Source organism: Ursus americanus, chromosome 10, assembly GCF_024610735.1.
Source record: "Ursus americanus isolate L20-20 chromosome 10, mUrsAme1.1.p, whole genome shotgun sequence".
In the NCBI taxonomy this organism is placed as follows: Eukaryota; Metazoa; Chordata; class Mammalia; order Carnivora; family Ursidae; genus Ursus; species Ursus americanus.
Window position 1 is genome coordinate 975,588 of NC_142136.1, and position 25,294 is coordinate 1,000,881.

Here is a 25,294-nt window from a genome sequence, read left to right on the forward strand (position 1 = left end):
TTCAGGGCTGGACCACGGTGGCCTGGGTCTCAGGACCCACCGAGGCTCCCGATGAGAATTCTGGATTCCGAACCCAAACACCGAGCTGCATGTCAGTTTCCTCATTGGAGAGGTTCGGGACGGGGTGACTCCAGTGGCCCACGGAAGCCACAGCATGTCTGGAGGTCTGAGCGGGAGTTTCGTGGGGGTGGCGGGAGAGGGAGGAGCCGGCGACAGGCAGGCAGGGCCTCGCCCGCACCAGCCAGGAAACGGCGGGTGGCCGCAGCTGGGTGTTGGCGCACAGTGGAGCCTCGGAGCGGGCGCCAAGGGGCCTGTGCCCACAGGCCCTCAGATATGCATCTGAGGAAGAGGTCCACGGCCACGGAGAGCAGATGGAAGGATGGATGCGGCCTCAGGGGGACCCCTCAGGAGGGATACCGTGCACTCAAAGCTGTTCCCAAAATGAGTCCCGTCTCATGGGAAGGGCAGGACAATGGTGTCCCAGGGGCTCCGTGGGCTCCTGCGGGGTCCCACGGGCTCACGGCTCATCTGGACACACAAGGCAGTTCCAACGGCAGCACTGGGAGTGTCCTCGGCCGTGACCCACTGTCCCACGTGACCCCAGGGTGGGCGGGCAGTGCACACAGTTGGGGCTTTGGCCTCCCTGGGCCCCACCCTCCTTCCCTGCAGTCCCCCGGGGCACAGACGGCAGCTAGAGGCAGATCCCTCCCCCGACACCTCCAGCTCTCCCTCCTGGGGTCACCAGTGCAGGGACGGCCTCCCAGCCCAGGGGAGCGGCTGGCAGCTGGCCGCAGCCTTGCGGTGACCTCGAGGGAACGAGGGAACGAGTTAGGTCTTCGTGGGCAGAGTCTTAGACCACACAGGTGGCTGGTCTCCGCCACGGACAGTGAGAGGGACCGGGGTGCCGGTGGCCCCTGAGCCAGTGGTTCCCTCCCCACTGTTCCCAGCACTCACCCAACAAGCAGCGCCGTATACCGGCATGGACTGAGGCTGAGGGTCGCATGCTGGTGCCGGCTGCTCTGTGGGAACCCTACCCTTTGCCTCCCCGTCGTCAGAGGCTCCTGTAGACACTTTGGAGCCCTGGCGGCAGGGGGTGGGGTGCAGACCAACGGACGGGGACCTCTTGCATCAGAGGACGCAATGCGGCATGAGGAGGAGAGGTGAGGAGGGCGGGGCGTCCCTGACACTGACCTTGGGCAAACTGCAGGGGGCCCCACGGTTCTCCAAGAAATGTGCCATGGTGCCCATCTTATGGACGGAACGACTGAGCCCCTTTGCCTCAGTGCATGGCGAGGTGGGGGCCCACTGGGGATGGGAACCCAGCCAGCAGCCTCCAGACACCACCCAGGCACACTGAGCCCGTGCCAGCTGGTCTCAGATGGCGCAGGCTGTCTGTGGGGTGAGGAGGCCTTCAGAGTACCCCAGAGAACCCACAATGCCATTCTCAGGCCTGCCTTCATCCTGAGATGACCCTCAGGCAGGGGTCTGGCCACGGGACAGGGCCTCACCCACGTCCCCAAGCAGTGGGACGAGGAGAACAGCTCCCCAGAGCGAACAGAAGGCTTGAACCACAGTAAGGAGGCTCCAGCCTCAGGCGCGTCCCCCAGTGCCATCCACACTCCCGCTGAGGCACAAACCTTCACGTCAGATCTGCGGTGTCCAGGTGCACCCATGAGCTTCTTCCCTGCAGGGGAGGGGAGGTGGTGGGCAGCGCTCAGAGCGCGTCCCTGGGGGCCTGGCTGCCAGGGGCTACAGAGCCTCCCGCACTTCCGAGCGACCCCTCCAGGCTCTGGAATCCTGCCGTCCATTCTTGTCTGTGTCAGGACTCCTGTTTTGTCCTCACCTCCCCAGCCCCCAGGTCATAGTTCTGTTTTCTCTGCGTGTTGCGCTCTGCTGACCAACCATGAACTCTATCTTCATAGACCCGATTCAGCCCCTTAAAGACCACCCTAATCGGGACTCCAGACTTCCTTGTCCCCGTGCTGCTTTCACCAGGCCGGCTCGTCATTCCTGGGAAGCTGAGCTGCCCCCGGCTGCGGCCCCGGGACCACACCAGACTCCCCCGGGGGCTCCCTGGGACCTCGCCACCACCCAGCTCCGGTGGGACGTCTCCTGGCAGGCATGTCCCCGCCAGCGCGCCAGCCCGAGCGTGGACGCCCTGCAGACCTGCAGGAGGGCCGCTGCGCACATAGCTTCCACAGGCCGGCCACGTGTGGCCATGAAGGGACTGTGACCCCGGGAAGGACAGAGGGAACCTGAGAAGCGGTCACAACCAGAACCGCCAGCAGAAGCTTCTCCGGGTGGTGAACCACCAGACGATCCTTGTTTTACCCCAGAAATCGCCCGCGGTGCCCTGTCTCGCGTGAGGCACGGAACAGCCGCAGTCGGGTGGAGAGGCGGCCGGGGAGGGGCCCGCGGCGGTTCCCGCGGCAGGGCCGGACAGACGGAAGCTGGCCACGGCGCGGCATCTTCCGAAGGGTCTCTCATGGCTTTTGAACGAAGCTTCTACTTCGAGATCATGGTAGAGCCGCGTGCAGTCGTGGGAAGCAAGGCAGACCGATCCGTGGGGCTCGTTTCCCCGGTGGCAACGCAGGGCTTCAGGACCCGGCCACGCCACACCTGCTTTTCCTCTGTAAGTGAGGCGGTTTATGTGGCGGTTCCGTTTTACAGACGAGACTTGTCCACAGGCTGCGGCTCCCGTGTTCCCCGCTGCCTTACCCGCCCTCCGTTCCCGGTATTTGTGATGTCACCAGCGAGGCTGACCCGCCACCTTCAGACCTACGTTCCAGCTCTCACGGACACTTCCGGTCCTAAAATAGGGCTCCCTCACCCAACCTCCTGCTCTGATGTCCCTCTCCTTCCACCGCACCACTGCCCCCCAGTCCCCCAAATACACCCACACTCCGTCCCTTCTCCCAGCTGTCTCTCCCACGGCACCCGCCCCTCCGTGGCTACCGCTGTGGCTCAGAGCCCTGTGGCTCAGAGCCCGTGGCCCATGGCCTGCACTGTCCCCAGCTCCCGACCCAGTCTGTCCGGATGCCACCTGCTTCCACACGCACATCTCTGCCTGAAGCTCCCGTGTCTCCAGTGAGAAGTCGAGATCCTGGACCAAATCCTCATCTGCCTCTCTGACCCCTGTCAGGGCCACCCGGAACCCCGTCCGCACCTCGCTGCTCCCGTGTTCATATAACACGCGTGCTCCTTTACCCGATGCCCTGAGCTCGAGCATGACGCTCGGCATGTGCTGGTGCCGACGAAGCAAGGCCGGGTGGTGAGCGTTTTAGAATCTGTGCCGCCCTAAGCGCTCGGCAGACCCGCAGACGGGAGACGCGCACCAGCTGGGGACTCAGCATCTCCTTCTGTCTTGCTCAGAGCTCAAAGACAACGTCAAAGTCGTGCTCTTAACACCAGAGCGTAAGCGAGCTTTTGCTGTTTTGATGTTGTGTCGAAACGATAAAAAGAGACTGATTAACAGAGTGGCTGAGGGGGGGCTGAAGTTAAGTAAAGTGCCATGTGCCCCCCCAGAAACGCACACCAGAACGTTCCATGCCAGTTCCATGAAGAAGACCCGGCTGAGAAGCTATCTTACACCCCGTTCGGCTGGCTCCTGTCACAGGTCCTGCACATTCCCCAAAATCTGCCCTCAAGAAGCGACGACTGGACATTATCAGAGGGACGGACAGGCCTTGCGGCAACAGCTCGGCTTATTGTCAGGGGCACACGGGTTTCTAGTAATAAAAGTAATACTTTCCTTGTTTTAAATATGCCGAGATTACCAAAGAGTGTACAACATGAAACCCAACCAACCGTGCTCACGGCCTGAAACCCCAAACGTTGGCCAAGCACTGCCAAGGGGGCTCGTGGCTGGGACCAAGACAAGCTGGACCCCTCGGGCGGGCACCTCGGCGGGCGCGCGGGTGCCCCCAACGGCCACCTGCTGCCCCCCGCTCCCGCGGCCCCCGCAGCGCCCATGCAGCTGAAAGGCAAATGTCAACTGCATTTTAAGCTGTCCGTTTACGACGCCTTTTTCATCCAGTCCGTACACAACTGTCTGATAGATTTCTGGAATGTTTAACAACTTCTGGTCACATCCCAACATATTAATGAAGTTGTGCTTAAAAAAAACCCTCCCTTTCTTCCTGCACAGAATGGGAAATGCACCTGGAAAATGGGCTTGAAAGGTGTCCATGCCATTCAGGAAAATGCCCTAAGACCGGGGAATTAGGTCAGCCCCACGTGGAGCACAAGGTGCCGAAGAGGACGGCCGCCAGCCAGCTTTCCCTCGGGTGCTCACTGAGTCCTGCGCCGACGCCCGGCCCGCTGTCGGGTTTAGCTCAGACCGTGCCTCCTGGAGCAGGCACACCTCGGCTCCCGTCCCCATGGCCGCCAGGTGTGAGCAGCCGGCAGGTGCCACGGGCCCGGGTGCAGACCTCGTGGACTGTCATGTGGCTGCCAGGGGCCGCTTCTCCCAGGGCAAGCAGCAGGTTTCCAGGAGTCCCGTTTCAGTTTAGGAATCTCGTCCACGGACTTCTCAGTACCCCGGGCAGGCTGATGATGGCCCCTTTCCCTGCAGCACCAAGCCTGGGCCCGGCCCACAGCAGACGCTCTGTGTCCGCTGCCGAGAGATGCAGAGCAGCCCTTCTCAGGCCCCGGAATGTCTTACGAATTTGTTTGTTCTTAGCTTAATACAGAAACCCGTTTGTTTTTCTGAAAACTTGCTCCTACAGAGAAGTCCCGGAGAGTACTCTGAGCACCTCTTTCAAGCGATCTTGGAAACTAAAGATTTCTTCACACGAGTAAATTCCTCACGGGCATTTCGAACGGCAAACGGGCCGCATTGATGCCTTCCACCTCGACCAGCCCGGAGCCACATGCAGGACGAGCGTCTGCTGCTTCTTCTCAGCACGCTCTTTACTCTCTGTGTCTGAAAAACCTGCCTTCTCTAGAGATGTGGAAAAGCCATCTCCCTGCCTCCGGCCTACAGATGCCGCAGGATTTAGGGCGATGATTCCACGACGAGATTTACACTTGCGTTGCCGACGTGGTTCCTAAACCCTCTGGGTCTTCCAGCACAGGACGGTGACAAAGAGGAGCTCCGTCACTCACGCTGTTGCCGGGACGGCGAGGCTGACTACAGATCCCAACCACGGGGCTGACGGCCGCACCACAGGAAAACATCACCGAACTGAGTCCTTGCACCTCGCACAAAAGGCCCCAGACACTGATGCAGAAAGTCCTCCGCGGGGTCCCTGGGGCTAGCGGTCCGTCCGTGTGCCACCATGCCCACGGGCACGCACAGCCACGCAGGAGGGCTCACGCACGCCTGTTGGAGGCGCTAACTTGACCTCTCTGCCCGCCATATTAGGGAAAACGCGGAAGCAGCAGGGTTGAGAGTGCCCTGTGTCCCGGCAGAAGCAGCCACACCCAGAGCCCCAGCGCCTCCGTGACTGTGGCTCCGCGGATGTTGGGGCACGACCCCCCCCGCCCCGCAGCATCATGACGATGGTGACAAGGCTCACTGGGGAATCTTGTCCCAGCTCGACGGATGCCACACTTTCTAACACACTCGCGCGTCTCTGTCCTCAGAGCGCCCGCGTCCCTGGAAAGGTCCGGCTCTCACAGCACTCCCACCTGACAGCACCTTTGGGTGGCTGTCCGGTCAGGCGTGGGCTCCCACATGCTGCGCAGCCGCCCTGGGCCACCTCCTGGGGCCCTGCTCCCGGGTCAGCATGTGGGGCCGCCTGGTCCCGGGGCTCCAGGAGGGCGACCCCTGTCCCGCCACCCTGACTTCACTCCCATTTCCAGGAGAGAGCTCTGAGCCACGTGGGAAGAAAGGTACCCGCGTGGCCTCCCAGCCGCGAGGCTGCCGCTCTCAGTCTCAGGAGCCACAGCACAGAGGTGGCAGGAGCAGAATGTGGACACTGAGAGGAAAATGAAAGAGGAAAAGGACTGAGAATAAACCAAAATTCTGCTGCAGGTGAGCTAGGAGGCCCTGGGGGGCCGCAGCATCCACCCTGCGGCATGGAAGGGTGCCAACTGTTTGGATAGAGGAGCTTCCAGAAAGTGTGGCAGGGGTGGCGGGGACATGCTGCCCCCAGAGACTCCTGCCCACCTGGACCTGGAGCACCCAGAACGCCGCCCTGGCCACCAGCACCCCTCCGGGGACAGCCCCATGCCGTCGCCCTCGTCTGGGGAAGAGCGCAGGCCCACGATGTCCAGACCCTGGGCACCTGCCCATCACACCGCAGGCCAGGCAGCTCCGGGGACGGTCCTGCCGCGCGGGACAGTCTGGGGCTACGAGCGCCATATCCACAGGTCCTGAGCCGACTCACATGGAAGGCCCACACGGTTCTGTGACTTACTTTCTTGGCACAACACAAATGGAGACCCTGGCCACGAGCGGGCGGCTCCCATTCGCGGGGGCCCTCCATCCCTGGGGGGTGTGGCCGGGGCCGTGCAGGGCTGCTCTGGACACCAGGTGCGAAGCAAGGGACACCTCTGCCCGCTGTGCTGAAGGCTGTCTTGTCCACTCTGGGCTTGGCCCACTCACTGACTTCGGCCCTTAACCCCCCACGGACGCGCCCACCCTGAGTGAGCCTCAGTTTCCTTGCAGGGAGAAGCGCGTGATTATTGCACAAATGGACCCCTGGAGTCCAGGCTTCTGCCCCCACTCCACTCGGAGGCCAAGCCCCTCTCTGAGTTGAGCCATGCTGGCCCTCGTGGGGGCCCTCGGGGAGACCCTGCCAGGTCCATCACCTTTCTGTGCCCCCAGCTTAGTGCCCACCACCACCGTCACGTCACAGAAACAACAGCAATGGGGCCAACTGTGGGCCCCGAGGCAAACCCAAGGGCCTGCTCACATTGCCCGCCAGCGCCCACACTCCTGACGGCCCCCCAGACGAGCAATGTTTCTGACAACTACGACCCTGCCCTCCATGTCTGTGGGTTCAGATGAGACACCGAGGCACAACTTTAACCCTTGCAAAGCTCTCCATCCGCAAGGAGAACACAGCCCCCAGGCCCAATGAAGGACCTGTCCTCATGGGGCTGTGACTCCCCAGCCTGGTCACAGAGACCTAAGACGTCTCTCGCCACAGACGGGACGGCAGTCGGCCAGGAAAGACGCAGCATCCCTCACCACACCGCGGCAGGGTTTGTGAACCTCGGGGGTGAACGGAAAAGTCTGTCTGCAGACGGGAGACCTGCTCAGCCCCCGTGCATGGCCAGGGGCCCCAGGGGATTCGCTGGGCTCTGTGGCTCCCCAGAAAGCTGACCACAGAAGCACCTTTGTGTCACCAAACCATGCTTGACCTACAGTGCCACCGACCACCCGCTCAGGCACCTGTGTGTCCCTCTGTCAGGGGATCATCGATACCAAATAGCCGGCAGCTTCTGTTCTGTCTGCACGTTACGTGTAGACCTTTGCACGTGGAGCACGAGCGAGGTCGGCTCAGCTCCGATGGGCTCGGTGCTGGCCGAGCTCCCTGCTGTCCAGTTTGGGCCAGCCTGGGAGCGGACCCTCGCTAGCCTCAGGAACGTCCCTGGCTTTAGGCAGCCAATGGCGGGACTCGGAGTCACCAAATGATGACTTAGGATGAAGGCTCATCTGCCCCCACACCCATTCCCTGGGCTGCTCCCTGCTCCGAGGGGTACTGATCACAGGTGACTCACGAGGACGTCCTCCCTTCTGCAGGGCAGATGCGTAAGAACACGCTGCAGGAGGCACGGCTGGCACCGCGGGAGCCCTGTGACCCACCCACGGACGGCAGGTTCTGGGACCCGGGGACTCACCCTCCGCGACAGACAGCAGCCAGGAGCACCACTCGGAATAGACATAGTAGCTTTTCATCTCCGCCACGGAGATTCGGGCCGCGCATCTGTCCCCCATGGCCCGGCAGCACCAGGGAGACGCTCTCCCCTGCGCCCGGTCCTGCCGCCCTCTGTGCTTGCCCGCGAGCCTCTCCCACTGAACTTTGCTCCCTAAATCTGCGTGAGGGACCAGCTGAATTTTTACTTCCGTTTCACCCGGAGCGGAGACAAAGCCCTGGAAGGTGATTACCCTCCTGCCGCCGACATCTGCTGACCCCACCCCGCGTGTGTACACGAGGCCCGGCCGCCTGGCCAGCTCTGAGCGCCAGAGCAGAAAGGAGCGTCCGGACCCGCCTCGGCCTTCATTCAGGGGGAAGGGACACGTCTGCTGGTGCGACTCCCCACGCTGCTGTGACAGCGACGGGATGGTCAGATGCAGGCAGGTCCATGCCGCCTGCAGAGAGAGGCGTGCGTGCTGGAAGCCTCGAATCCGACATGTCCAAGGTAACCCCTCGTCCCCACCTGCTTCCATCTGATAAGGTCTGAAGCTCCAGACACAAGTGACTATGTTTGGGAACAAACAGAGGCGGAGACCGTATTTGCCGAGGAAGGTAAGCAGAGCCAAAACACAGGCACCTGTCCCAAGGCCCCTCCCACACCGTCCAGCTTGCTCGGTCTGTGGGTCTCTAACGAGTCTGCGATGCAACGCGTGAGCCCCACCTGGACACGCTCTCTCTCGGAGTCCAGCCAAGGCTTGAGCCGCCTTGTGCCACCATCACTGCCTGCCCTGCCCCGCCCACCACAGGGTCTGGCCTCCACAGGAACGGGGGAAGGGCGCCCCAGTCCCTGCCCAGGGGCCCAGCTAGTGGGCCAAGTCCAACACCCCAGTCAGCAGGTGCCCAGTGAGGCTCCCTGCTACGTGTTGCAGTCCAAGCCCTAGACAGTGGGTGCCTGGGACCAAGACCCCGCAAAGACCCAGATGCCTCAGCCCCGGACCCATCCCCAGGCCTAAGCCAAGCCCTCCCCAAGCAGGCCGGGGGCAGGTAGGTCAAAAGCAGTGACTTCAACCAAGTTGCCCCATATATAAAATGATGAAAACAACGATAATCAGCAGATTTCTCTAGAGCACGGAACCTCTCCTTACCAACACGTGTGAGCCCGTAAGCAAGACTCTCAGCACAAGACTTCCTTAAATAAACACACTTCAGATAAAGCAGGTCACTCTCCTCGCTCCTGCAGGTCTTAGCAGACCTCGCCTGAGTGTTCTGGAAAATCCGAGACAAAACCACGCTCTGCTTCCTGAAGTTCCCGAGAAGCGGAAAGCCAGGTTTGCAAATCTGGCTTTTCTGAGAGCCGCTATGGGCGAGACCCAATGGATCCAGTGGCCAAGTGTCACCGCACTTAGCCCCACACTCACGGTCCCTGAGAGCTCCCTCGCCTGCGGCTGTGGCCTCGCCTCCCACGCTCACCTGTGACCTGGCCGCTGGTCACATGGTCCCATGAGGTGTGGCCAGCGGCCCGTCTCACTGAGAGAGACGGTCTAAGTCACAGCCCAGACTCCAGCACAAAGCCCTCCGGGAACAGCAGGGAGGGACACACAGCTGTCTGGCCTAGTCCAGAAAGGGCCTCATCGCAATTTACTGTTACGTTTTCAACCTTTGAGGTGCACTGATTTTCTAAAAGAGAGGAAACATGGCGAAGACGTCACCTCTGAGTGCTCCAGTGTTTCCCGTGTGAACGGCTGACCTACTGGTTTCCTCTAGAACTCCTTCCAGAACAATTTTTTGTTTTTGCATATGACCTTGTGGTCATTTTTCCCCTTTTCGCATCAGCTAGCAGGAAGCTCAAAGGGAAATTTTGTGATCACTTGCTGTGATCGATTCACCCAGGTGCATCAAATGTATTTATTTGCTGCTTTTAAGTAATTCTGGCTCTGTTTAAATTCTCCATGCCAACCTGAAGCATGTTTCCATAGAGAATTTTTCACTTCTAAGTAAAACAATCTGTGTTCTCTGCTTGTTGACACTCAGCCGGAAGTGTCCCAGTGCAGAGTGCAGACAGGACGCCCCTCCGCAAGTGCTCAGGCGCCACCGTAGGTAGCATTCCGTGTCTGCAGCGTGGCAGCTCCCCGTGGGACAGCATGGAGGTGACATCCCAGAGGCTACCCCAACCACCACTCGATCAACAGCACATCTGTTTCTGGGGATCAGCGAAAGCTGTGACCTCACAATGACGCGCTGTCCCCACGTACTCCACTGTACCAGAAGTCTGGCCGGTGGTCAATCTCCCGGCCTGATGATGCTTCTTTCGGGGCTCGAACCACGGAATGTCGCTGGGCTGCCTGGTGAGGTCTGTCCACAGGGACGCAGAGGCCAGCCCAACCCAGATGCTCGCACACAGATGGGTTTTGAAGAAGGAACTGGGACAAACTTGCGGGCAGGAAGGAAAGCCAAGGCAGGACTGCTTCTCTGGGAGCAAGAAGTTACCCAGCAGGGACCCAGGGGTGTGGTGGCCACACCGGCAGCTCAAGGAGACTTAGCCGGGAGATGCCAGGGAGGCCAGGCTGGACAGTGAGGAAGGCCAGAGGGCAGGACCGTGAGGGAGGCCGGGGGGGCGGGTTGATGAGGGAGGCGGGGAGCAAGAGAGGAAGGAGGCCGGGGGGCAGGACGGTGAGGGAGGCTGAGAGGGCCGCATGGAGGCTCGCTGACCCAGGGCCTCACGAGGCACTTAGCACTTAGCTGCCCGTCACCCACATTGGTCTTAAATACCAGCACACGCAGCCTCAAAGGCTTCGAATGAGCACTAAGGAGTAAAGGAGAAGCCTGTCAGGTCGGCAGCCCCCCTTCCCTCTGAGAGGACACCACTGGGACTCTAAATCCACTGTCCAGGCCACAGGACTGACGTGTGGGACAGGCTCAGGCCCGAAGTCACCCTTCCCCATGCGGCCTCCGGGTGTCAGGACAATAATCCCGTCCTCCAGAGTCGGGGGTCCTCCGGGCCACCCTCCCGGAGACAGAGCACAGATCCCCCAAGGCCAGCGCAGGTCTGGTCAGACGAGTTAGGGAACCCCCACGTGTGTCCGCTGACCTCCAGACAGTGGGCTAGGGGTGGGGGGCAGGCCAGGAGGGGCTCAGATGCAGCGTCCACGCCCCCGGCGAGTGTGGGGCAGGGGTCCATATGGCCCATGGTGACAGCCCCACTCACTCCACAGAGTTGGCGGAATCCACGAGAGGGTTGAGGCCGTTATTTTAACCTGAACACGTGCACGGATGCAGGTGAGCACGGGACGACCGCCAAGACCCAGGAACTGTCAGGCTCTCAGGCCGTGGGCTCCATCCTCGCCCCAGAGGGAGCAGAGGGAGGCCTTCTGCCCACGGCTGAGTCCACCCCCGCCAGGGGCCGTCAGCCCCACCAGGCCACACGCTCAGCCCCGCAGCTTACGCACTCACTTCGCCCACCCTCTGGGGACGCTACGTGGCCAGCGCCACGCTCCACCTGCCTAACGGGGGGAGATGCTGGGCGATGCTGTTACTTCTGATGTCTCTCACCTTACAGACATCAAGGGCATCTGTGCGAAGGGTGCCGAGGTCACAGAGCCTGCTGCTGCCCCAAGGTCAACAGCAAACCTCCGGTGTCCAGGCCCCTGAAGGAGGGAGGGGTTCTCCCGGGAGAAAGGACAAAAATCAGGGTCAGGCTCTCGCCTCCAGTTCGAGCTGCTAGGGCACCCGGCTCCGTAGGAGGTCAATCCGTGAAGACACGACATCGAGCCCCATGAGAATTCCCACTCCTTCAGAGGGGCATGCGCTCCCCAGAGCCCGTGCTCCTGGCAGGGCACCGTTGCCCATGTCCGGCAGCGAGGAGGGAGGCCGGGAGGCCACCAGGGCCAGACGCTGGGGCAGGATGCCAGAGGCCCTGTGGCAGGCCCCCAACCCCCAGGACACCCCCAGGCAGCAAGGGCACCATGTGCGAGACCCCTCCTGCGCGTCTGCCCACGTCTGCCCACCCGCTGAATGGACCCCCCGGCCCCCGGTCCCACGCCCAGACAGCGCCACCGCGTCCCGCCTCACCTGGCTGTGGGTGCCTCGAGGCCCCCCAGCACTGCCGGGGCCGCAGCCGGAGCCGACGCTGGAGGCCCCTGAGAACCCCCCGAGGTGCTCCCCTCGCGGCCATCCTGTTGTCTTCCTCCAGGGACGTGCACGGCCAACAGGCTCTTGCAAGGGTCGAATGTGGCCCCGGAGCCAGAGCTGCACGGTTCCCACCGTCCTGCAGGCCTCCACCGGGGACAGTCGAAAACAGGCGGGTGCCGGCGGTGTGGGGGAGGGCGCCCCGCCCGGCGCTGCACGCTGAGCTGGGCACACGACCTCCAGTGACCTTGGGTTTACCAAGTCCTGAGGAAGAACAACAGAGCGTCCAACCAGCTCACAGAGTCCCTGGCCTCCACCTCCAGGCCTCGAGCTGCAATGACTGTGGGCTCGGACAGTCCACCCGGGAGCCCAGAAGCACCTGACGGCAAGGGCCCGTCCACAGAGGCTGCCGCCGGCTCCCTGCCTATCCCCTGCCAGGCAGGACGCAGGCCGCAGAGCGATCTATTTGCAGGTCTTGGGCGTTTCCTTCCTCGGAAGGGGGCTTGTGCGGCCGGGGCTCCCAGTGTCAGGGACCTGCTCCAACTGTGCCCGAGCCAAAAACACCTTCCGAGCTCAGGAAGTCTCAAGTTCAAACAAACAACTACAAGGCGGGAGGAAGGGAGGGGAAGCAGCCCCAGGCCTTCTTGAAATAAACTGGTAAATTCCTCCATCGGTGACCCCTGCCTGTGTCCCGCTTGGGAGAAAGGAAATGATAACACTGCTTTGCTTGGTGAGTGACACTTCCCAGCGATGCCCAACGCGCCCCTGGCCCGACGGCTCCAGACCCTGGTGCCCACACCGTGTCTGAGGTGGCGAGCACCCAGCACTGCCTGGACCGTCCCAGAGCGTCCTGCTGCGTGGGGGTCGCAGCGGGAACGTCTCCGATCCTCACCCCTCCCCTGCCGGGCAGCTCATTCAGTGCCACACAACAGGGGCTCCGAGGGCCTGAGTATTGTACGCTCAAGGTTGCAGGATAGAAACTGACAGAGGGTCAGCGCTCGGGTCTGTCTGAAAGGCCACGCTCGGCCCCACGCACCATGGGCACCCCTTTATCGGCCAACGCGGCTAGAGCAGGCATCGCTGGTTCACCGCAAGATAACGTGTTTGTTTCATTTTGGTCCCTTGGCGCCCACCCTCCTCCCATGAGCGTTCACAGGCTGGAACTGGAGACTGTGGGGCCAAGGGGACTGTGTCCGTCTCGGCCCGGACGGGGCAGCAGCCCCGGTGTTCACGTTCGCCTCCCCTTGGTCAGGAGCAGACTCACACCTCTGAGCAGGAAAGGTGCCGAGAGCACGAGGCAGGTGCTGGCACCCCTCACCTCCACTCCACCGGCATGCCCGTCTGGGCGGTCACCTGCCCCGCGCCGGCCTCCAAGTCCCCGGGAACACAGCTGGCGAAGCTGGCCCCAATGCCGCACCCGTGAGAAGCAGCAAGGAGGAACCAAGCTGGGGGCCTTCCCCCAGAAGCAAGGGAAAACCGTGATCCGGCCTCACTGCCGTCCATCTCGGCCCCTTCACGCTGGCTTCCTAGCAGAGGCCATCCCAGCGCGCATGCAGGAGGAAACAGATGCACGTTTGATGTGGCGCGTCCAGGACGCGAGCCCTCTTCCTGTGACCAGGGACCGGGCCCTCAGCTCCGTGCAGCCCACGGCGCCTCAGGAAGGACGTGTGGAAACATGGCTGCTCTGTGTCCACGGGAGCTGCCCCCACTAGCAATGCGTAACTGCGATGAGCTGCCCGTCTTGGGTTGTTCTGAGGCTGGCACCAAATTTCTCCCCGTGTCTGTCCTCTCCCCACAAGCGTGAAGGTGTGCATAGAAGAGCATGAGAACAGCAGCGTCAGCCCACTCACCCAGCGGCTATAAAGTCAGACACGCACGTGTGCACGCACGCAGACAGCCCATGGCTCAGCCTTCAGCACGTGGGTGCGGCTGACCCAGGGTCTCCTCCTTCTCCAAATATGTCTTAAAGATGTTGGCAATGAAAACCTTTTCCAAAAATCAGTTCTGAGACACAGACCTGCTCACAATCTCGTGGTCTCTCTGTCTTGTATGTTCACAGCCTAGGGTTTGGGAAATATCTTGAAACCACAGATCTTCCCAGGCTTCGGTGGGCATTTCCCCCCTTAAGCTCCCCGGTTCCAAAACGCAAAGCACCCAAGTTCTCGGTCCCAGGCCCCTGCCACCCAGGTGTGCTGAGCGCAGCCGGGGGAGGCTGCAGGCATCGGCAGGTCGCTTTAAAACTGGACTGACCCTCTGGGAACCCCGAGAGTCTATTTTACTCAACATGACCTCCAGCTACTGTCAAGAAATTCCTATCAATAACTGGCATGGTTTTTGGCAGTGAAGAGTTTTAAATTAATCACATCCAGGGAGCAGGGAGCTATCTAGTGCAGATCTTAAATGAGACACTGGGTGCATGGAAACTCAGCCCATGGAGGCGGACGCCTGGCTCACGGCTGCGTGAGGCTGCAGCCAGCCTTCAGGACTCAGGTACAACAGGCTCTTCTCTCTTTTTCTTTTTAAGACAGAGAGTAGAGAAAACAGCCCACATACACCCACCTGGGTCTGTGGATTTCCACCAGGCCAGCCCACACAGGGGCAGCCCGGCTGCGCCCGGGAGCCAGGGCCACCGAGCACGCTCCCTCTTCCCGCTCTGCCTTCTCCTCACTGCCTGGGTCCTTCCCGGGTTTTCCCCTCGACCTAGCGCCTGGCACCCCGGCCTGGCGCACAGACGGTTCCTTCTCCCTGCCGCAGACGCTCTCCCCGCAGTCGGGCCAGCACTGAGGTCCACAGGCACCCACACCCAGCAAGCCCTCCTCCTCTCAGCGCCGGGTCCCAGCCCCACCGGCCGGCACTGCTCCGGCCGCTGCTGGCAGCCCCACCGGACGACGATTCCCAGCAGAGCCCTGCTGCTGGTCAACACTAATTGTTCCCTGTTTAATGGGGGCTTTGTGTCCCTTCCACTGACAAAGACAGGAAGCTCTGGGAGCTGGGCAATCAAGATAACCCGTGAAACACGCTACAGCTCTGACCCGCCGAGGCCGCTGCAGCCCGGGAGGGACCACGTCGCCGGGCAGCGTGCGGAGCTGCTCACTCTCGAAAAGGAGCTTTTTGAATGACACGCTTAACTTTTTAAAGTAAAGGATACATCGCCGCTGACCAATCATGACAAAATCTAGAGACTGTGGCCAAGTTATACGAATTTAGAAACCAACTAACACCCAACAGGGGACAGGGCGGTAAGTGGTGTTTGCGGTAATTTTAAATAAACGTTTTCCCCGCTCTGGGAATGCCGCGTGGCGCGTGAGACGGGGGCCTGTACTTTCCGTGTGAAGTTCTGACGTTTGTCAGGTTACGCGGGGGTCTGTGTCTGGAGATTGTCCACAGAGAAGCTTCCGGATCGGGGAGGACCTCAGAGTCTTGTTCTGCTAGGGTGGACGTGCCGTGTCTTCCTGGCACGGCCAGAACAGAGCAGACGCTCCCTACGCACGGCCGGTGAATGCATGAACGAGGGATCCGCCCACACAGCGGAAAACAGGACAAGTTTTAGCCCTTTGAGGGTTGGTGGGAGCACAAAACTATACGACTGGTAAACCATGGAGACCTAGTATCTTCTGTTCAACAGCTTCCTATATTTTGTTACCGTTTAAACATCAACTGACGTGTTCTCCCTTCCTAACGAGTTAGACATCAAAATGCTTAAAAACTGCCTTTCAAGATTAAGTGGCATTACAAAGGCGAAGTCGTCCTCGGGGCATCGGTTCACCATTGGTTCACCTAAAATCTTGCTAAAAATATCACCGATGGGATTTAACACTAGTCCTTCCTTCTGCAAAGACAAAAAATTGTTTTTCACACTTCGGGGACTGGACTCACTTGGACGCGACTAAAAATTGAATGACAACAGGCCAGAACATTCGCTCAAAGTCCAACTTAGTTACACAAAAGCCACTTAGTCTCTAAAATCCAGAAAGAACGATCGGCTCTATTCTGTTTTCAAATTTACAATAAATTTTCTAGAAAGCCTCCTGCCAGGGTTGACCCTCTCGGTGTCTGTGTACCTTTGGGGACTGAAGCTGGAATAAATTTCCGCTGGGGGAGGGAAGGCGCTGCCCCTGGGAGGCCCCTCCACAAAGAGCGGGGTGCCAAGGCCCAGACCCGGTGTGTCCCCAAACCAGCACCGCCCTGGGGAGCCCACGTCCGCCCGCTCAGACGCTCCCCTTTCTTCCCCTCGCCCAGAGCACCCCCGACGCGTGATGACGGGGTCGCTAACGGAGTAATAGAGCAGCACCCCTGATGCGCGGCTGCGAGCCGGCCGCTGGTCGAGCAGGTGCTCACGTGACCACGAGCAGCCCTGCCGAGAGCTTCCCGCCTGCAGGCAGCCCTGAGTGCCCGCTCTTCACGTCAGCCCTGCACAGCCCCTGTCCTCACGGACCCACGGCGCAGACGACGACAGCTGGGCCCCGCAGTTCCCGTCAGTGACCTCCGCCTCCCCGAGCACAGGCTGGCTGCCCGGGGCGTCTGCAGGGCAGAGAAGCCCATGCACACTTCATCCAAAGAGAACCATGAGAACATGACGGCATTTCCGCTTTAGCACTTGATTAGAATCCGGATTCCAGAATTTTTGTGCGTGTATCAGCCGCTCGAGCTTGTTCACATTTGGGAAGAGACGACGATATTTCCAAAATCGGACGTATAAGATGAACGGGTCAGATACATTCTCAGGTGATCAGAGATGGAGTTCGAAATCCTATTCTAACGGCGTGAGTCCATCTGCAAGGATCACCGAGAAGCAGGTGCAGAGACGACAGTGCTGGTGCAGAAGCGCCTTCGGGCAGGAAGGAGGGGCCTCCAGCTGCGACGGCGCCGTGCGGGCCGCGGGGAGACGCGGCAGGTTCACCAAGGGCCGCCTCCCGCTCTGCAGCGGCTTCGGAACACTCATCTGGTTCAGCTGTGAGGCCGGGGGCCCGCAGGACCGGGAGAGCTGCTCTCCTCCACCGAAAACGTGTTCTTCAGGAACTAGAGCCTGCCTGACGAGTGGCTGCGTCTGGAAACCTGTGACTGCCACGTCTACGATTGTTATTAGAACCACACGAGGGTCTCTCGGGTCATGTTCTGTATGTTGACTGGCCCCTGAAAGTCTGATGCTGGATGGAATTCTCTTATTCGGCTGGCGCAGATGACAACACCAAAGGTTCTCTCGCCAGGAGCACCTGCCAGACGAGCAGCTGCGAACACGAGAACCCCCACCTGTGCCCACGGGAGGCCCGCATCCACGGCAGCAGCACCTGCGTCCACCCGGAGCGGCCTGTGTAGGCTCAGAACCCTGGGGCTCCCCGGGGTCTGCAACTGGCCGTTATTCTCAGGGAACCACTGACACAGTCGGGGTTCAGAGCTGATCCACGAAGCAGTGAGCAAATCGTGTGAACAGCACATCATGGAGTGCCACACGGGGGCTGCCTGGTAACGGGGGGGTGAGGTCCGGAGGCGGGAGGTCCAGGAACGGGTCCCAGGAGGAGGGAGGGCAGCAGCACGGTGACAGTCACCTGGACATGTTGGACACAGGCGGGCCCAGACGGACGCCCGACGACCAGAAGTGTGTTGAGTGCCCGGATCTGGTGTCCCCCAAGGCACACGCGCTGACGGGGAGCCAGCGTCACGTCCGTTGTCTGCTTCACTTACGCAAAGGATGATAGGGGACCGATGCAGGAGCATGAATGTGACTGATTCCTGCGAATCCAAGGTCGTCCTCTTCCAGACGCTAGAACCGTCTTTTGGGATTGCCTTCCGGGTCCCCTCACACCTTAGTGTGTAGTCAGGGTCTTCTAGACGCCCTCTCCGACCAAAGACCCATCAGCTGAACTTCACTGTTTGCAGCCATGTCCACTGAACGTGGACACCTCAGATACATTTACAAAATATTCTGAGCAGGGGAAGCGATTTGATAGCCGCTGGATCTGAGCGCTGTTGGGCCCGCTGTGGGTCCCCAGCTTGCCCGTCCAAGGCACTCGCCAGCTCCGCTCCGTGCCCAGGGCCACACCCACGGGGAGCTGTGTTTCGAGTCCTTAGGAGAAATATTCCCTTTTGGTTGAAATCTGCCTCCTGTAATTTCAACTTATTGATTCACCCGGAGGCCAAGAGAACACCTCCACCCCCTCCGAACGGTCAGAGCTTGCAAGGCTGGAGGGCAGGGCCGTGCTCCTGGGGGGCCCTCTGCTCTCCAACAACGGTCAAAGAGAACATTTCAGTATGTATCTTAAAAACGAAAAGGCAGTGGAGTCACCCTGAGGCTGCGTCTTTTCCCACTGGATGGCGGGTTGCTCAGACCACAGCAGGTGCCACGTTAATGCTGCATGACAACCCGCCCCCAATTCAGTGTCACGGACACGTTGTACCCCCTGCACACAGCTGAGGGGGGGCGGGCTCTGCTCCACCTGCCTCATTCTGGACCGAGGCCGAGGGGCAACGGCTGCCCCGGGCACGTCTCCCGAGGGATCGGCAGCAGCCGGAAGGGGCCGCTCACTGCAAGCACATCTGAGCACCAGATCTGCCAAAGCAGGTCCCACGGCCGAGTGCAAGTCACAGATCACAGACCTGTGTCCTGCCCCCCGGCGGAGGGGGCGGGAGGAAGCGGTCACTGGAAAAGACCCAAACAGTCTCATCAGCCCATCTCGCTCTCTCCCCCTCTGTCCACCGAGGACCGTGCAGGACACAAAGAGAAGCCTTCTCAACTTGCAGACGGCAGAGTAGGAAGTTCCTCTGACGTTCGCAGACACGGTCGGCTATGAAAGCAGCGTGTCCGCGGAGGCTGGAGATGACTGCGTCCCTCTGTGCTCTCCATGCCCTCCATCATTTCTGCTTCGTCCGAAGGTCAACGTAGCCAATGATAGTTTCTCGAGCGCACATTTTCTTTCCAAAAAATCAGGGAAGTAGTCACAATTCTCCGATCTTAGGGGTTTCATCTTTTGCCGCAGGCCCTCAATTCAGGCCGACACGTGCTGTCGCCCGTTGCTCCTTCAGCACGTACGGAGACAAGTGCCAGGCCCAGGACAAGAGGTCAGACAGGGCATCAGTGAGCCAGGGATGTGGCAACGCAGCCGGAAGACAGGCGGCACAGGGGGGACAGCGCCACGCCCAGGGGTGTGGGCAAGGCTCCTGGGAGCGGCCCTGGGGCTGGTGCCTGAGGGAGGGCCCCGAGTTAGCAGACAGGCAAGCAGGAACTCCAGGTGGGGCGGCACGGGCACACGGAGGTCCTTGTTTTCCATCTGATTCGTCTCCGGAGGCCACTGAAGTAGCGAGCTGCCTTGCTTCCGCTGGCCGCTGCCCTGCGCGGTGGTGCCCTCCCGCACCTGAGCCAACATCAGACCACCCAGCCGGGGCGGGCCCGAGCATCTGCATTTCCAACAAGTGTCTGGGTGACACCTGGTGGGAGACCACACCCTGAGAACCCCCGTCAGATGTGGGGAATCAGCAACAGCTCCAACAGACAATTCCCAAGAAGCATAAACCACTGATTTCACCCCGAGTTTCTCTCTCGGATCTCTACAACCCAGTCCTGACTCCCCGCTGCCGGAGACGCAGGCACTTCCGGTGGACGCGCTTTATTCACGGTTACCGGCAGTCCCCGAGGTCATTGTCACACCCACCCAATCACAGATCTGAACTACGTTACCGTCCCGTCTCTCCCTCCACACCCATTCCACCTGCCTGAGTGGCGGTCTTCCTGAAATGGCTCAGCACACTTGAAGCTGGATCCGAGTAAGCAGCTCCTACTAGATTCCAGCACTGAGGCAGAAGCCCACGGGCATGCGGGCGGCGTGAACGTGGCTGACAGAGACCGTGCTGGACGTTAGTTTGGCGGGAGGCCCCAGCCACTGCATGGAAAGGCCCCGGATTCAGCGTCCTGGGCAGTTCTGCGCGCCCAGGTTGGGTCACCCCGGGAGGACTGTTTCCTCGGACAGGTGCACCGGGGTGTCAGGCCACAGTGCTCTGAGGTCGTCCTGGGAAACTTCTGATCCCCTGAGAGCCCCGTCTTGTGGCTCTGGTCCCTTAGCTCCCAGCCCGCTGCCACGCTAACCCCGTCTCAGCCACATACCACCTTCCCAGGAGGGGCAGATGGCCCCAGAGCCGCAAGTGGCCAGGATGGCGCAGGTGGGGGCCGGCGGGCCACCCTGTGCGCCTCCTTCTCACCCCGCGTCCAGCTCGGTCAGCTCCACCTTCAGAACATGCCCAGGACCCCCCGTCCACACTGCCTGCCACCCACCCTCTCCCAGGCCAGGCGGTGGCCTCCTGGTCACACAGCAACTCCACCTTCCCAGCAAGCTGCTGGACCAGCCTTTAGAAACCACAGCTCTGCTTACGTGTCTCAGAGGCTCTGATTTCCCGGAGTCGAGCTGAGGATGGAGCCGTGGCCCAACCTCATATGCAATCTGGCTGTTAGGGGCTGAACTGTCCCCCCCTAACCCCCCACCATTCCACATGTCCACGTCCCAACCTTAGGACGTCAGAACATGACTCTATTGGGAGACGGCGACTTTAGAGGCTGAGATAAAATGAGGTCACCAGTGTGGCCCTACTCCCACGTGACCAGGTCCTTATAAGAAGATCAGACACAGCCACACAGAGGGACGACCGTGTGAGGACACGGCGGGCAGACGGCCATCTGCACACCTCAGGAGAGGCCTCGGGAGAGACCAGCCCTGCCAGTGCCTTGGCCCCAGACCTCCAGGGTCCAGACGGTGGGAAAGAAGCCTCCCACCTGTGGTTCGTTACGGCGGCCGGGGCTGACGAGTGCACGGGCCCAAGCCCTCTGCCCTCGCATCCTACTCTCCCAGCCCCGGCACCCCTGGCCTCCTTGCCATTCCAACCTCACACACCAAGGGCTCCCAGACCCCATAGTGCAAACACAAAAGCCACATTATGCCCAGAAGGCACTTGCCAAAACTAAATACCACACAAAAATTCTTAGGCTAAATTTGGCATTTCTGACTTAACTACTTATTTTCACATATTAAGCAAAGCAGACACCAGCTCCACACAACTTTGCATAAAGGGAAGCTGGGTGAGGACGTGCACACTACAGTTTCTCTCTGTGACGTGGGTCCTGCTCTGCCGTGTCACGGGCTGACTCTGTTCAGACAATTCACATTGGCTCAAGGTCACTAGGGACACGGACGGCCATCAGACAGCATCGGGGACCAAACCCTCGGCATTCCACCGGGAGGATTCTTGGTGACCGCAGCACGTGGTTCTGGTTTCCAGAAGCATTCTTGTGACACAGCCCAGGTGTGAAGCCCGCCAGGACGGCCACCTGCTCGCCAGGTAGCAGCTACAAGGACAGGCAAGGCAAGGCTCATTCCCAGCATGGACTGACGTGACCCAGGGAGAAGGGGACAGCAAACAGAGGGCTCCTCCAGGGCAGGCCTGGGGCGGCCGCATCGCACACACTCCGACACACGCCAGGAACTGGGGGCCATGCAAGCTTTCAAGTAGGTTTACCGTCTGTGTGCACCCACATCCGTGTCTCTGTCGGTCGGCCCCCACCCACCTGCCCGTCCACCCTCATCCCGCCGTCTGTCCGACGTGTCCTCATCCACCCACGACAAGAGCTAGTATCTTGCTCGAGGCCCGTGAGCACAGGAACTGGCCGCAGACTTTAACATCCTCCCCCCGCAGCTGCTCCCGAGTTTGCTTCCTGCACCAGCACCACCAGCATCGCCAGAGACCCGGAAACTGCAGCGTCTCAGGCTCCGCCACGCACACTTCCTGAACCAGGAATCTGCGACGATTCCTTCCAGAAGGTTCAGAGGCCCTGGCTGGACGACCACTGTTCTGCAGCCGGCTCCTGTTTATTTATTTATTTATTTTTAAAGATTTTATTTATCTGACAGATAGTGAGAGAGCACACACAAGCAGGGGGAGGGGGGCAGAGGGAGAAGCAGGCTCCCCGCGGAGCAGGGAGCCTGACGCAGGGCTCGATCCCAGGACCCCGGGATCACGACCTGAGACGAAGGCAGATGCTTCACCGACAGAGCCCCCCAGGCGCCCCCAGCCATGTTTAAACCAACTACAGATCCATCTCTCCCTCAAGTGTTTCTTGTTTTTTCCGCAATTACTGTGAATCTAAAGAGAAAACCAAAGTAACGAAACTGCTGGGAAGGGAGCCCTCACACAGCAGGGGAGCTCTGCAAACCGCTCCTGGCCTTGTGGTCAAAGATCAGATTCAAGAGCACGCCCCCCGTAAATTCTCAAGGTCAGCAGACACAGGTCCACGACCACGTGGCGGCTCCCCCCCAACCGGCAGACCTGCGCGGACCCGGGAGCAGCACATCAGTCTGAAGGACGGACGAGGCAGCCACCTGTCCAGGCCAGCGCACAAAGAGAAATGCCTGTCAGCTGGGGTGGAGCCGCAGAGGGAAACAGGCACGAAGCCTTGGAAAGGTCACTGAGTGCCAGCCCTGCCCTCTGACCTGGTCCTCAGGGGTCGGGCCCCAGCCCCGAGGCACTACACCAGCATACAGACCTGTGTCCTGCCGTCTGCCGCTAAGTGCCGGTGACCCTTGGGGCGCCACGCCGCTCTGACCTCTGCGGAACGGCGGTTCTGGACAGACCGGGAGCTCCTCTAAGGACAGGCGAGGGGTCTGGCCCGGGCTGGGGAGTAGGCTGACGTTGACCTAGATTCCGTCCCCATAAGGGAAGGTGTGCGTGCCCCACAGTCCGTGGACGGCACTGCGTCAGTGGCGCGGGATACACACCCGCTCCACGTCACAAAGCCTGCCCTTAGGGGCCTCGCACGTAGCCGGACGGAAAAGGAATTCATGCTGAAGGAGCCGAGGGTGTGAGTGGGACCCAGGCAGGGGTGCTGTCCTTCCCCCACTAAACAGTCCTAGGTATTCAAGCGGGTGTCTGTTGACCTGGATTTGAGAGCGACCTAGTGAAAGCCTCAGCTGTTGGGAGCCCAGACGTGACAGAGGACACACGTGTGGGACTTGCCACTCAGTGCGAGGCCGTGGCCAACAGGAACGCTCGGCTCACAGCACGATTCCATGAGCAGCCAGGGCCCTTCCTGCTCTTCTCAGCCTTTTCACAATTCGAAATGCACATGCGTCTTTCCGAGCTCGCTCGCTCGCAAAGAAACCTCCATCCCTAAAACCCAGGCAATGACATCACTCTTGGAGCTGTTCCTGCTCCGTCACTCCGACTCCAGAGCCTGAGCAGGGGCGTGAAGAGCAGGGCACGCAGGGGTGCTCTGCGGGTCTGCAAGCCACCGTGCCCTTCACCCCGTGACACAGGCCATACCCCACACCGAAGCAAAAGGCAACCGAGTTTCAGGAAAAGGGAGCTCTCTCTGGGAGTAAGAGGCCAGATGGCACACGATGGCTTTATTTTCTTTTGACCCATATGCAATAAATCCAGCAGCTTTAATTACAAAAATCACCATTAAACACGGAATGCGTCCAAGAATCTTGGTTAGACCATCACACGCAATGACGTTTAACCCCGGCTTTGCTCTCAAAACCCAGTGGGGTCTCCCACTTACGAGAGAGGGAGGAAGGGTACCACCCCTAAGCCAAGCAACAGACTCCCCTCTCTCAGGAAGCACCAGGCCGCGAGGGAATGACACGCAACACCGCATTCGGCAGCATCAGGCAAAAACTCGGCAACTTACTTTCACACGGCTATTTCCTCTTCATTTCAAGGGAACTAGTGAGTGCGGACGCCCTGCTCCCGCCCAGGGCAGCATGGAGACCCAGAGGTGGCCGATGGAAAGCGGAGAGCAACACCCGGCCGGCTCAGCCTTCTCTCAGGTCTAAAGGAATCCATTCAAATTGCTCCTCAAAGCTCATTTTAAGTAACCTTTTAATTAATACACAAAACGGAGGTCCGGTTAGGCTCCTCCCTCTTACCTACACCATTCCCAAGTGCTTGTCTTAGATTTTAATTTAATAGAAGCACCTGATTAATTCAGGTTTTTCCTCCTGAAAAGGAGCTGCCGACAGCCCCACCCCTGCTCCGGGCTCTAGAAGCCCTCGACCCGCAAATACGGGTGCGTTCTCCAAACGCCCTGACGTGCAGGCAGCAGAAGGGGGTCTCGGCCGGGCTCCGCGCACCGCGGGCGCTGCCCTGGGCAGCACGTTACCTAACCTAGGCGGAGCGAGCGCGGGCGGACCGGCCGCGGAGACCTGTCAGCCGCCGCCCGATGCCCCTCGCATCTGCTTCCTGCCGCCACTGCGGGGAACAACACGAAGGCTGTCATCCAGAAAAGAGACGCGTCCCCTACGACTCAGCACATGATGTCAGGCTCAAGAACACAGACCCAAGGCCAGCAGCTCCTCCTACCCGTGTGCCTGCAAACCGCATGGAGCCTCTGCACCATCTCTTCCAGAGCCATCTCTTCATTTCTCAGCCAAAACCTCATCCTCCGACCGAACAAGTGACCCTCCGCAGCTCGCTTCCCTCCGCGGCAGAAGGTGCCTGATGGGTGGGGTCGAGCGAGTGGGGAGGGGGCACGGCCGCGCCTCCCTTCCTGGGATTGGTTCCCGAGCCCCGCCAAGGGGGCGCGCCCTGCGGCAGGGGGGCTGCTGGGCGGAAGCGGAAGCGGCGCGCCTGCCCCGCGAGTCCCCACGGCCACCCGGGAACCGTGCGTGTGCGCCCCCGCGCTCGCCCGGGAACCGTGCGTGTGCACGGCCGAGGTCACCTGGAGCCCGGCTTTGCGCCCCCGCGCTCACCCGGGAACCCGCGTGTGCACGGCCGAGGTCACCTGGAGCCCGGCTTTGCGCCCCCGCGCTCACCCGGGAACCCGCGTGTGCACGGCCGAGGTCACCTGGAGCCCGGCTTTGCGCCCCCGCACCCACCTGGGAGCCCTGCGTGCACACACCCCCCGCGGCCACCTGGGAGCCCTCACAGTACCAAGTGTACTCCCCGCGCAAAGGCACAACCTGCCCCCTGTCCTAGCAGACCCGGTCTCTGCGCCTTCCCTCGGTTAGAAGGAGGAGCTGCCGGGCGCGAACAGAGGGTGAGGCGGCCGCCAAGGTGGCGCCGGAACCTGCTCCCCCCACTTTACCTCCGGCTGCCCTGGGGCAGGTGCAGAGGCCGCAGCAGCCGAGCGCACGCTCTCTGCGCCGCCGCATGACGCCCAGCTGCCGCAGCTCACTGGGTCCACAGCGGCTCTCCGGTGGGTCCGCGGGTGGCCGAAGTGGGCCGCCAGTTCCCCCAGGTAAGGCCACTGGCCTGGGGACACAGGGGCGGGGAGGGAAGTGCGCCGGGCACTCGCTGGGGCCCTCCGACCTCCCCACGGTTGGCACGAAGCCACTGGATCCATTTTACACCTCAGCGCCCTGTAGATGGGAGTCTCGGTGCAC

General features: G+C 60.9%; 1 protein-coding gene across 16 annotated transcripts in view; it reads right to left on the reverse strand.

Annotated features, from left to right (window-relative positions):
- Nucleotides 1-25,294, reverse strand: part of MCF2L (MCF.2 cell line derived transforming sequence like) — a 139,567-nt gene that overhangs the window by 71,722 nt on the left and 42,551 nt on the right. For 3 of the 16 annotated variants that reach the window (XM_087864955.1, XM_045772997.2, XM_087864966.1), the window contains exon 1: nucleotides 24,273-24,396. The exons of 4 other annotated variants lie outside the window; for them this stretch is intronic. In XM_087864955.1, coding sequence (XP_087721081.1) covers nucleotides 24,273-24,351 — 79 coding nt within the window. In that variant the 5' untranslated portion in view covers nucleotides 24,352-24,396. Of the gene's footprint in view, nucleotides 1-954; nucleotides 1,616-1,637; nucleotides 2,855-7,791; nucleotides 11,730-11,876; nucleotides 12,498-23,601; nucleotides 23,763-24,272; nucleotides 24,397-25,294 lie in introns of those variants that run through there. 9 more of the 16 variants (XM_045772991.2, XM_087864952.1, XM_045772994.2 and 6 more) reach the window with 6 other exon arrangements.